The following is a 12,194-nucleotide window of genomic DNA, read 5'->3' as shown; positions in this document are numbered from 1 at the left end:
GAGACAACCCCCCCTACTCCTTTTTACCTCTGCCTCTCTTTCCTCTCCCGCCAGGGCATTAGCTCCCAGACCCAGGCCCTTCCCGAAGACTTTCCCCTCTCCAGCCGAGGGGCCCCTTGGTCCGCTGACTCCCGCCCACCCATTTCCTGTGCTGCCCCAACTCCGCCCCCACCCTGGGTGGAAAATTTCTATCTTCAAGATGGGCGACGGTTTCTTCCTTCTCGGCCCGCTGGGAAAGCCCAAAGCTAGTTGGGAAGGGGGTTGGACTCCAAGGCCAACGGCCTGAGAGGGGAAGTGACTCGACCGCAGTCACCTAGCTGCGGAGCCAGGCTCGGCCAGCCTGGAACGCTCCCCAACCCCGCCCTAGGCAGGAAGATTTGCACCCCGAGCCGCTCTTCCACTTGGGGTTTCGGGTGCCATCTGCCGGCAGAGCGCGGTACCGCGCTTCCCCCAAACGCCGTTATACTCCCGCTCCAGAAGCCAGGCAGTCAGAACACACAACAACGCAGAGAGAGTATTTATTTATCTTTGCGTCCAGAAGGTTGGCCCCTAATTAAATATCCAGCATGGGGCCTTGACCCTCCTGGCGGTGGTTAAGTGCAAGGACGGGTCCTGGAACCCTTGTCCAGAGGGGAGTGGAACCCAGAGATCAGAGATGGGATGCCCCTGAGGCAGCAGCTGCCAAAAGCAAAAGGCGAGGAGATGGGAGCTAGGCACTCAACCCAATCCCAGAGACGCCAAGGGGAGAATGCTTTGGGGCCCGCCGCTGAAATGAGGGTTGGCCAAGCCAAGGGGCATACACATGTGGGAGAAGTGGAGGCCCAGTGCCATGGGCAGAGGCTGTAACGGAAGTACCCACCCCAGTGCCAGCTAACCCAAGGCAGGAGAGGGGAGTGGGCAGTTTTGCCTCTGAGGTGGCACACACCTTGCCCTCCTGTGAGGTGAGGTGGCATGGGGGAAAGAGCAGGCACTGCAGTCTGAGGACTTCCTGATGGATGAGTTTCTGAGCCTTTTGCATGAGTGCATGCCAGCCACCCTCTAGCCCTTCAGAGGCTGATGTGGAAGGCATCTTGCAGCCACTGGTCACGGGCATTGTGTGTCTGGGGCACTGTAAGGGGTGGTGGGTCGGGGGGCAAGCTGGCATCAGGAGGCTCCTCATCATCAGATAGGCCAGCATCAGGTGGGTAGGAGCTGTCCGAGTGCAGGGAGGATGACAGGTCCTGACATAAGCTCAAGTCTTGGCACAGGTGTTTGTAGTCCTGGATTGACTCGTATAAGCCCCACAGCTGGCACAGCAGGGACATGTCCAACTGCCGCAGCCCCACCTGCAGACAACTGAGAGTGGGCTGGAGTTGGGGTCCAGGCCACCCCCAGCCCCACCTCCTAGAATCCAAGGTCCCCAGCCCAAGCCACATCCTAGCTAGTCTTCTTGCACCTTCCTAAGTGAAAGTTTTTTAGCCGGGCTCAGTGGCTCACACCTGTAATCCTAGCACTCTGGGAGGCCAAGGCAGGTGGATTTCTTGAACTCATGGGGTTCGAGATCAGCCTGAGCAAAAGCAAGAGCCCCCCACCCCCAGTCTCTACTAAAAATAGAAAAATGAGGGAAGAGGTCGGATTGAGCCCAAGAGTTGGAGGTTGCTATGAGGTATGATAAACACTTTACCCAGGGCAAAAACTTTAGACTCTGTCTCTAAAAAAATAAATAAATATGAAACTAAGTGAAAGTTTTTTGTGGATATCAAACACCGCCTGCAAGCGGTGAAAATTTATTATTTTTTTTTTTCTGCAGTTTTTGGCCAGGGCTGCGTTTGAACCCACCACCTCCGGCATATGGGGCCAGCGCCCTACTCCTTTGAGCCACAGGCGTGCCTGAAACTTTAGGTAAGTCTCTGCCCCTCATCTGTAAAATAGAATAACATCCCCTAGCAGGATATGAAATGACATGAGTGAAACATTAATAAATATATGGTAGCTTATTGTTGTAAGGGGCAACTATTTTTTTTTTCCTTTGCCCTGATCCAATTATCTTGAAAATTTGCTTTTTGAGACGAGATCTCCTCATTGCCTGGGCTAGAGAGGTGTCATCACAGCTCACAGTAACCTCAAACTTCTGGGTTCAAGCAGTTCTCCTGCCTCAGCCTCCCAAGTAGCTGGGACTACAGCCACGTAGTATCACCCGGCTAATCTTTATATTTTCTGTAGAGACAAGAGTCTGTGTTGCTCAGGCTGGTCTCAAACTGTTGGCCTCAAGGGATTCTCCTGCCTCTGCCTCCCAAAGTGCTAAGATTACAGGCATGAGCCGCTCCCCTGGCCACTATTACTAATTATTGTTACCATAACGCCTGTGACCCAACGGGTTTCTAGAGATCCTCTGAGACCCAGGTTGCCTGTCCGGGTTTGATGCCTGTAAGCTCCGCCCCAAGACTCTCCTGCCCGGAGGCAGCCCCCAACCCACCTGGCACAACGCCCACCACTCACCATCTCCTTGCGCAGCGCAGCTAGCGCCGAGTCCAGGTTGACAGGACGACGCGGGCCGGCGGCGGGTCCCGTGCTGGCGGCGTGGCGGGTCCCGTCCGGGGCGCGGGCGGCGCGACTCAGCTCATCGTGGATGCGGCTGCGCTGGCTGTAGACTCGCTCCAGCTCCCGCCACGAGCCCCCACTAGCGTTAAGGAGGCCGCTGAGGCCGCGCGGCAGAGGCGGGAGCCCGGCCAGGGAGCAGCCCGTTCCGCCCGGAGCCTCGGCTGAGGGCAGACCATTCATGGCCGGGCCGGCGATGCCGCCCTCCTTCCCTCCGAGGCTCCGCCTGGGTAGCCCCCCGCAGACCCTTGAATCCCGGGAGTCCGGTCTGCCGAGCCCAGCCTCCACCCGCAGGCCGCGCTTTGTTCCTTCCCTTGCTCCGCAGACTCCGCCTCTTCCCCACCCCCTCCGCTGGGCCGGGCCTCTCTTAAAAAGGCAACGGCCGTGGGACCACCTTTCTCAAAGCGGAGAAAAGGTAATGAGACACGCATCGAAGGAAGACAGGGAAAAGAGGGCAGGCGTGATTCCTTCGCGGCTCTGTTTGCTACTTCCCCCCCCCCCACCCACACTTTATTCTGCCCAATTACCCTCTCAAGGAAAAGGATCTAAAAAATGGGGCAAGTCTATGCTTGGCTCCTAACTTGCAACCTGTCACTTAGGACACAACCTCCCGTCAATATCTTAGTACCCAGGGTGGGCATGAGATGGTAGAGGATGACAGAATCAGGATGCTCTGCGAAAGGAAAGGAAGCCACCCAAGGAGACTGGAACCCCAAAGGGTGCAGCCAAAGACAAGGCCAGTGGTCCACCCCTCCTACTCCTGGCTTTGAAAATGCCTAGTCCTTAGAAGAGGAGTATCATATAGCCCTCTACACATCCCCTTATCCTCTGACAGGGGAAATTGAGCAGAAACAAGCTCAACTCATCTCTTACAGCATCAAGGAAAGCAGACAGAAAAGGTAAAAGTAGGAAAAAGGTTAGTGGAGATAGGGCCAGCATGCACACTCACAACCAAGAAAAGAACAAACCACACACAGAGGAACAGCTGTTTTTCTAGAGGGTTTTTCTCAGGGGTATCTCTTAGTGCTGCAGCTGCTGCAGGCTGTGCAGGGCCTCTGCACATGCCCGGATGAGGCCACACAGCTGGATGCTAGTCTCCAGGGAGGTGCTAGAGCCCAGCTCGGCTGAGGCCCAGGTCAGCTTCTGCAAGAGGGCTGACTGTGTGCAGGCCACCACATCTGCATTTGGAGACACAGAAGGAGGGGGCGGACCCTGGGCTGCCTTGAGCCCTGCTGCAGCTCCCTCACAGTGCTCTGGTCGGGGAACCGGGGGCTGAGGGACAGGCCGAGAGGCTGAGGGGAGCTCTGCAGCATTGGCGAGCTGGTGCTCCCGAGCTTGGGATAGTGCAGCCTGGGCATTCAGAGCTAAAAGAGGAGAAAGTGGGTGGAATGGTCAGGATGTCTGGCCCACCTCAGCCATGAGTCACCTCGTTTCTCTCTACTGCTCTGCCCTTTCTGTAGTTGAGGTGTTTTCTCTGCCCTGCTATACAGTCCCTGTCACCTACTAGGCCTATTGTTCTCAAGCGGCTATCATCACTAAGATTCTTCTCCACTAAGCCCTCCCACCCCTGACCCTCACTCGGGATTATTTCTGCCCTCACCTGGATTATCTTTATCCACATCTGAGTCGAGCTCCTGACAAGCCACGCAGTAGATTTTCCGCTGTTTGTCTTGCAGGAGGATCGTCTAGGGATCAGAAAGCACACAGGGCAGGGGTGAGACAGCTGGGCGATAGAATCTCTAGGGGAGAGCTGAGGAAATGTCCTACGGCCTGACCCGCGGCCACATCCTGGGTCACTCGCCCGAGTGTCTCCTCACCCCGCAGTCCGCGCACGTCTCGCCCAGCATGCGGTAACCGCGCAGCAGATAGTCGCCCATGAGCCGGGAGATGCGATCCTGCCGCTCCCGCCGCGCCTGCAGCACCTTTGTCTCTGCCTCAGTTGGGGGCTCCCAGGAGAAATCGTCGACTTCTGGGGGAAGAGAAGCACAAGGAACCGAGGGTCTTGCCGGAGCTGATTGACGCCTGTACCCCGCAACCACAAGCCCCTGTAGCCCAAGCCCTCACCAACGCCGTTCAGGGCCATGTTGCCGTTGTCGCCGCTGGACTCACCGGAAGTGACGCACAAGCGAAGCGCCTTCGGCTGCGGCACCGCTCCTTCCGCATCAGGCCTAGTAGAGGATGTGACGCCTCGTAGTGGTCCTCAGACTTCTCTGTTCCCAGAGTTGGGTGTGTCTGCTGCGGGTTTGACTCAGTCCTGGAGGTGCATCTGGCAGCAGGAATCCAGTGGTCGGAAACTTTCTACTGGCCGGGCCTCATGAGGGGTGTCTCCGTGGTAACTGTGCTCCGATCGCAAGACCTGGAAGTGGCTTCGCAGGATCGCCCTTACGTCGCGGTTAGAAAGGACCACTTGGCTTGAGAAATCTCCCCTGGCCTCTGCCAACGCTGGGGTTTCCCTTTCTGCACTCACGGAGCTGGAGACAGGCGGGGTAGTGGCGTCATTACAATCACCACCACCGTAATCATTACAAACGGCCTTTTGCAGGCGCCAAGGGCCTTCTCAGACTTTAGTGCTTCTAACTTCGACTAGTTAGGCAGGCCAGCAGGAGTTATTCTGGTTTTTAGCCTATTTGAGGATGCCGGCTCTTTTGCAAGTTTGGTGTCCCCGCCTGTCTCTTCCCCCACCCTCAACCACCCCGCCTCCTGAGGCCTGGGACTGAAGCAAAGTCTGCCCCTAAGCAGAACATTTTTTAACGTCTAAGCTCTCTAAAAGCTTGCTGACTGGATAGCGCTGTGCTGGGTATGCACAGTCCCGTCCCAGGCGCAGCTGATGATGCACGCTGGAGAATGCGGATATGGGCTTATTACATATACAGTAGAACCTCCATAGTTGGACCTGCATTAACTACTCCTTAAAATAACCTAATTTTCATAGACCAGACATATACCACATGCTCATCAGTACAGTAGGCCTAGTTCCTTATGTTGACCACTCCATTTGTTGATCAGTTACAGTACCTTGGGTGATCACCTTCTATGTTTATGACCGTTAGGCTCTTCTTAGGTGAGCTGTAAGTTAAAATTACCAGTGCTCCCTGAACATTGACTTTGTTGAATTTTTTTTCTCTCTCTTCTTTTTCCATGTGCATCCTTTCCCTTATTACGTTCAGAGAAGCCAGATGTGGTAGGTAGGCTTCCCCAGACCCAGATGTGTGATCTGCTGGGCCTGGAGATTGTATACCAGGGCAGTGGGAAAGGAGGTAGGACTTAGACTTCCATGATCTCATCAGCAACATCCTTCTTTGGATAGTACATGTTCTTTCAATCTTACCTGAAGTACTCCCCTTCTGGTCCCATCTTCTATAGAACCCCTTGAACTGCCATTTCTGACTCTTGCTGCCTCCTGCTTATTTAAAGAGCCCTGTACCCCTCTTCACACTTTTTTTTTTGAGACAGTCTCACTTTGTCACCCTCTGTCACCCTCACTTTGTCACCCTCTGTAGAGTGCTATGGCGTCATAGCTCACAGCAACCTCCAATTCTTGGGCTCAAGTGATTCTCTTGTCTCAGCCTCCCAAGTAGCTGGGAGTACAAACGCCCACCACAATGCCTGGCTATTTTTAGAGATGGGGTCTGGCTCTTGCTCAGGCTGGTCTCGAACCTGTGAGCTCAGGACAATCTACCCACCTCGGCCTCCCAGAGTGCTAGGATTACAGGTGTCAGCCACCGAGCCCAGCCTCCTCTTCACACTCTTGATCTACCAGCAGGCTCTTGGTGGCAGTGTGCCTGACTCAGGGCCTGTACCCCAAGTCATTTCTTCTATGCTAACTAAAAGAATTGTCCCCGAACCTACTCTTATATCTTAAGAAACTAGAAGAAAGGAAACCAAACTCAAATCAAGCAAAAGGAAGGAGACAATAAAGAATAGAGTGAAAAAAAATGAAATAGGGAACAGAAAAAGTAATAGTGAAAATCAACCCACCCAAAAGTTTGTTATTAGACAAGATCAACAAAAATGACATACCATTAGCTAGACTGACCAACTGAAGAGTTTAAACCTTGCAGCCACAGTGAGAAGTTGTATGGCTGTGGTTGCTGAGTCAAGGAGTCCCCAAATATAAGATAATGTCAGTAATGATGACCTGCTGCCTAATATAGGGTGTTGAATGGCAAGGTTCTCAGCTAACTGTGGAAACAAATCACAGCTGATCCAAGTGTCTCGATCACTTATGTAGATGCCCATGCTGAGGTCCCTTCTCTGATGAGACTGGAATCAAGTGTTGATTGAGCCTGAACTTACCAGACTGTCTTCATTTCTGCCTGGATCCATCATCATAACAGACATGGTAACAATGTCCATCACAAAATGGGCACAAGGTAAAGGATTCTATGCTTCTGACACAGGCAGGGCCTACTACTCTATGCCAGACTTATTCTTGCCAGGTTTATCTGTTTGTCCCATGATGAGGGAGGCCACTCTTGAGAGACTGAACACTTTGGTCCCCCTTAGGGCTATCAGCGGTATCTCACATTTTTTCAGATTAGAGTGGTGCTGTTCCAGTCCAGTCAGCCAACTCTGGCAACTACCACTGTGGTTTTTGAGACTAATCTGTCCTATGTACAGTTTTCTGGAGCATTTGAAATCTAACAATGGTGCACCTTTTATGTCACAAGCCACTCAACAATGGAATGATAGTCAAGGTATTTGGTGGACTGTGCTCCCTACCCTCTACAGGCATGTGAAAGAGCCTTTTCAAAAATCAGGAAGGTTTCTGGCTCTCTCTACTGGTCCACATACCCCAGAGAGGCAAATCGATGACTAAATGTGACTGTTGCCAAAACGGGACCATCTCCTCTTGACTATATCTTCCTTAATGATCAGCATGAGATGGGTAGTGTGTAGAGCATTTTTGAAAATTCAGGGCGAGCGTAGAAATTCAGGGTGAGGTTCTACGCTCACCTCCTAGACATGATGCTGCTTTCTTACCTGTAATAGCAACCCCAGGCCAGCACTCCCAGGTAAACAGCCCAGTCAAAAGGAAAGGCCTAGGAAGATTCAAATTTAATTGTGGTTCAGCTGCCTGATGACATGATAGGGTCCTGTATCATGAGAATAACTGCAGTACTTGGTTGTGTACACCTCTCTTTTTGAGTCCCTCAACAGTAGCCCACATGCAGAGTGGGGACATAAAGGGCCCCTGTGAGTTTGATTAAAATGCCCTTGTCCTTCTTGTACCTGAGTCTTCTGGATGAAAAGTATGAGTAGGGATGACTGGGGAAAAAAGGTGTTCTAACTGCTGGACTAGAACATACTGATTTTGTGACAGAGGATGGGAAGCAACAATACTGGCCCCTGGGGAAGGAATACCTCAGACCCCGTAGGATATGGGAGAAAGAGAGATGTTAACAATCTTCAGCCTCCCACATAGATGGGACTACAGGTGCCTGCCTCAGTGCCTGGCTAATTTTTAGAGACGGGGTCTCACTCTTGCTCAGGTTGCTCTTGAACTTGTGAACTCAGACAATCCACCCACCTCGGCCTCTCAGAGTGGTAGGATTACAGGCGTGAGCCACCACACCTGGCCCTGAGAGCTGTAACATATCATTATGTTTCTACACTAAAAAGCACTGAAAGGGCATCAGTTTTTCTTTGTCTTGATTTTTCATGGCAATGTGAGTTAACCTGACATTTATGTGAAACAGGGAAGGGATGGATGATACACTGGTAAAAATAACTGTATTCTGGCAGCACCCATGGCTCAGTGGGTAGGGCGCCAGCCATATACACTGAGGCTGGTGGGTTCGAACCTGACCTGGGCCAGCTAAAGCAACAATGACAATTACAACAACAACAACAAAATAACCGGGCGTTGTGGCAGGCACCTGTAGTCCTAGATACTTGGGAGGCTGAGGCAAGAGAATCGCTTAAGCCCAAGAATTTGAAGTTGCTGTGAGCTGTGATACCACAGCACTCTACCCAGGGTGACAGTTTGAGACTCCATCTCAAAAAATAAAACTGCACTGTTTTGTGTGTGTTTTATTTCTTTCTTTTTTATTTTTTTTGTAGAGACAGAGTCTCACTTTATCGCCCTTGGTAGAGTGCCGTGGCATCACACAGTTCACAGCAACCTCCAACTCCTGGGCTTAGGCAATTCTCTTGCCTCAGCCTCCCGAGTAGCTGGGACTACAGGCGCCCACCATAACACGTGGCTATTTTTTTGTTGCAGTTTGGCCGGGCGGGGTTCAAACCCATCACCCTCAGTATATGGGTGCCCTACTCACTGAGCCACAGGCGCCACCCTGGTGTGTGTTTTCTATGGGCCAGGCACTGTGCTAAGAGATTTCTGTGAAGTATCTCATCTAATCCTTAGGACAGCACTGTCAATTAGGTCTTTTTTTTTTTTTTTTTTTTTTGTAGAGACAGAGTCTCACTTTATGGCCCTCGGTAGAGTGCCGTGGCCTCACACAGCTCACAGCAACCTCCAACTCCTGGGCTTAAGCGATTCTCTTGCCTCAGCCTCCCGAGTAGCTGGGATTACAGGCACCCGCCACAACGCCCGGCTATTTTTTTGGTTGCAGTTTGGCCAGGGGTCGGGTTTGAACCCGCCACCCTCGGTATATGGGGCCGGCGCCTTACCGACTGAGCCACAGGCGCCGCCCTCAATTAGGTCTTATCATCATTCCCAGCTCACAGATGTGGAAGCTGATGTCTGGAGCTGTCAAGAGATGTATCACAGGCCGGATGAGGTAGCTCACACCTATAATCCTAGCACTTTGGAGGGGGCAAAGGCAGGAGGATCCCGAGCTCAGGAGTTCAAGACCAGCCTGAGCAAGAGCCAGACCCCATCTCTACCAAAACCAGAAAAAATTAGCCAGGTGTGATGGTGTGTGCCTATAGTCCCAGCTACTTAGGAAGCTGAGGCAACAGGTTCAATTGAGCCCAGGATGTTGCTGTTGCTGTGAGCTTGGCTGAGGGAATGACACTGTAGTCCAAGCAATAAAGTAAGACTGTCTCGAATAAACAAAAAAGAGATGCAAACCTGGTCACACAGCTGGGACATGGCAGGGCTGGATTCTATTCTGACAGCCTATTCTATTCTGACGCTTCCAGAGCCTGAGCTCTCGCCTTCTCCTGTGTTTGAAAGGTGGGGAAGAGGGACGGGGCAGAAGAGCCTCTCTGATTTATCAAGCGTGAGATAGACTAATTTTATTTTCTACTCCCATCTCTCAGTGCTCATCATCTTGGCACTAAGTAGCACATCATAAGGACTCAATAACAGCCACTTTCAATAGTCTTTGCAGAGAGATGCTATAGGGCAGAATTGTCCCCTCCAGGCTTCCACAACCTCCATGCTTCATCTTTAGAACTGATGAGTGCCCCCTTCCCTTCTCCCCACCCACACCTCTTCAAGGGCTATTTCTTTCTTCAGAGTCTAGAAGTTTCCCAAAGACATTCAAAACTCAGGACAGCCAGGCACGGTGACTCACACCTGTAATCCTAGCACTCTGGGAGGTCAAGGCAGGTGGATTGCTTGAGCTTAGGAGTTTGAGACCAGCCAGAGCAAAAGCAAGCCCGTCTCTAGTAAAAATAGAAAAACTGAGGCAAGAGGATCGCTTGAGTCCAAGAGTTGGAGGTTACCGTGAGCTATGACACTACAGCACTCTACCCAGGGGGACAGCTTGAGACTGTCTCAAAAACAAAAAACTCACAGGGACAACACATGGAGACAGCACAGAGCCTGACACACAGTCACCCTCGTGGAATGGCAGTTCTCCCCACAAGCAACCCTCTTCCCACCACTCAGCCCATCTTGGCTCCTGGTCTAGAAGACAATGACAGATGCCTGTCAGACATACTCAGTACTGACAGGCATCTGCCAAAGGCTTCATAAATATCAGCTCACTGATTCTTTGTTTAAAATTGAGAAAAGCTGGCTCAGTGCCTGTGGCTCAAGCGGCTAAGGTGCCTGTCACATACACCAGAGCTGGTGGGTTCGAATCCAGCCCAGGCCTGCCAAACAACAATGACAACTGCAACCGAAAAATAGCCAGGCGTTGTGGCAGGGGCCTATGGTCCCAGCTTCTTGGGAGGCAAGAGAATCACTTAAGCCCAGGGGTTGAAGTTTTCTGTGAGCTGTGATGCCACAGAACTCTACCCAGGGCGACAGCTTGAGGCTCTATCTCAAAAAAACAAAATTTGAGAAAAGCTGGATGCACACCTGTAGCCCCAGCTGTTTGGGAGGTTGAGATGATAGGATCGCTTGAGCCCAGGAGTTTGAGGCCAGCCTGGACAACACAGTGAGAACCCATCTCTTAAAAAAAAAAAATAAGAAAACAGGAACAAATTGAAGAATTTCCCCAATTCACACAGCTGGTACATGATGCAGCTGGGATAATCTAATGCTGGAAAACAACCACTGTGCTATGCTGCCTCCTGAGCTATAAAGTCCATTATACAGGCTGCTGCTGCCCTCTCCAGCCAACCCCTTAACAAGGCATCAGGCAGTCTGACTTCGAGTCCTAGCTTGGTGCTGAGTGGCCGTGCAACCTTAACCAAGTCCCTTGCCTTTTCTGAGCCTCAAGAACATTTGGCCAAGCCAGGCACAGTGGCTCATAAATGTAATCCTAGCATTTTGGGAGGCTGAGGTGGGTAGATTCTTTCAGCTCAGGAATTTGAGACCAGACTGAGTAAGACCAAGACTGCATCTCAACTAATAATAGAAAAAACTAGCCAGGCATATCTTGGCAGGCAACTATATTCTCAGCTACTCAGGAGGCTGAAGCCGGAGGATCACTTGAACCCAGGAGTTTGAGGTTGCTGTGAATTATGATGACACCATGGAACTCTAGCCTGGGGTAATAGAGTGAGACTCTGTCTAAAAAAAAAAGACACATGGGCGGCGCCTGTGGCTCAGTCGGTAAGGCGCTGGCCCCATATACCGAGGGTGGTGGGTTCAAACCCGGCCCCGGCCAAACTGCAACCAAAAAATAGCCGGGCGTTGTGGCGGGCGCCTGTAGTCCCAGCTACTCAGGAGGCTGAGGCAAGAGAATCGCTTAAGCCCAGGAGCTGGAGGTTGCTGTGAGCTGTGTGAGGCCACGGCACTCTACCGAGGGCCATAAAGTGAGACTCTGTCTCTACAAAAAAAAGAAAAAAATAAAATAAAATAAAAAAAAAGACACAAACAAACACATTTGAGCAGTCTGAGAGTTCCCTGGGCCTGGGTCCCTGTGGCTGTTCTTTGTCCCATTCCAGCAAAGCGCCTCATTGCCCTTGGCATCTCACTCACCTATCTTCAGGACACTTGTGGGGCCCTTGTATTCCTCTTCACCTGAGTACTGTATAGATTTTGGATTAGGCAGGCTTGGATTCAGCCACCATATCTTAACTTATCAGGTGACTTGAGCCTAGTTGTTTCATCTTTCAGAGTTTCAGTTTTCCCTTTGCAAGGTGGTTGAGAGAATAACATGACATGACGGTATAAAGTATATGGTTAACAGTGGGTGCTCTCATGGCCTCTCCACTCAACCAACCAACAAATGCCAGCACCTTCTCTACACCAGGCCCTGTTCTAGGATCTGGAGACAAGGTTGTACCTTCTGGAGAGGGTAGTGAGACACCTT

The 12,194-nt window shown here is 51.6% G+C and overlaps 2 protein-coding genes across 3 annotated transcripts; both read right to left on the bottom strand.

The window, feature by feature from the left end:
* Positions 1-509: 509 nt before the first annotated feature.
* Positions 510-3,547, bottom strand: FAM89B (family with sequence similarity 89 member B). The gene is made up of 2 exons (XM_053561705.1): positions 2,479-3,547; positions 510-1,325 (listed from the first exon to the last, which is right to left on the bottom strand). Exons 1-2 carry the CDS (start codon positions 2,758-2,760, stop codon positions 1,047-1,049), a joined length of 561 nt encoding a protein of 186 aa, XP_053417680.1. The 5' UTR covers positions 2,761-3,547; the 3' UTR covers positions 510-1,046.
* Positions 3,548-3,563: 16 nt separating this feature from the next.
* ZNRD2 (zinc ribbon domain containing 2) lies at positions 3,564-4,878 on the bottom strand. Of its 2 annotated transcripts, none has more exons than XM_053561704.1 (4): positions 4,687-4,878; positions 4,395-4,546; positions 4,178-4,262; positions 3,564-3,941 (listed from the first exon to the last, which is right to left on the bottom strand). In XM_053561704.1, exons 2-4 carry the CDS (start codon positions 4,452-4,454, stop codon positions 3,598-3,600), a joined length of 489 nt encoding a protein of 162 aa, XP_053417679.1. In that variant the 5' UTR covers positions 4,455-4,546; positions 4,687-4,878; the 3' UTR covers positions 3,564-3,597. The 2 variants fall into 2 exon arrangements, with proteins under 2 accessions (XP_053417679.1, XP_053417678.1); XM_053561703.1 differs by having other exon boundaries at positions 4,642-4,751.
* Positions 4,879-12,194: the final 7,316 nt, after the last annotated feature.

Source organism: Nycticebus coucang, chromosome 14 (assembly GCF_027406575.1).
Source record: "Nycticebus coucang isolate mNycCou1 chromosome 14, mNycCou1.pri, whole genome shotgun sequence".
Classification (NCBI taxonomy): Eukaryota; Metazoa; Chordata; class Mammalia; order Primates; family Lorisidae; genus Nycticebus; species Nycticebus coucang.
Note: the sequence above shows the minus strand (reverse complement) of the source record. Positions and strands in the feature narration are given on the sequence as shown.

What these genes read in the sequence shown, in the direction of transcription:
- FAM89B (XM_053561705.1), bottom strand. Translation starts at nt 2,760, where the DNA reads ATGAATGGTCTGCCCTCAGCCGAGGCTCCGGGCGGAACGGGCTGCTCC. An exon ending in CTGCGCTGCGCAAGGAGATG is followed by an intron (nt 1,326 to 2,478) that starts GTGAGTGGTGGG and finishes AGTTGTCTGCAG; the next exon opens with GTGGGGCTGCGGCAGTTGGA.
- ZNRD2 (XM_053561703.1), bottom strand. An exon ending in AGACGTGCGCGGACTGCGGG is followed by an intron (nt 4,263 to 4,394) that starts GTGAGGAGACAC and finishes TCTGATCCCTAG; the next exon opens with ACGATCCTCCTGCAAGACAA. An exon ending in TGTGGATAAAGATAATCCAG is followed by an intron (nt 3,942 to 4,177) that starts GTGAGGGCAGAA and finishes CTCCTCTTTTAG; the next exon opens with CTCTGAATGCCCAGGCTGCA.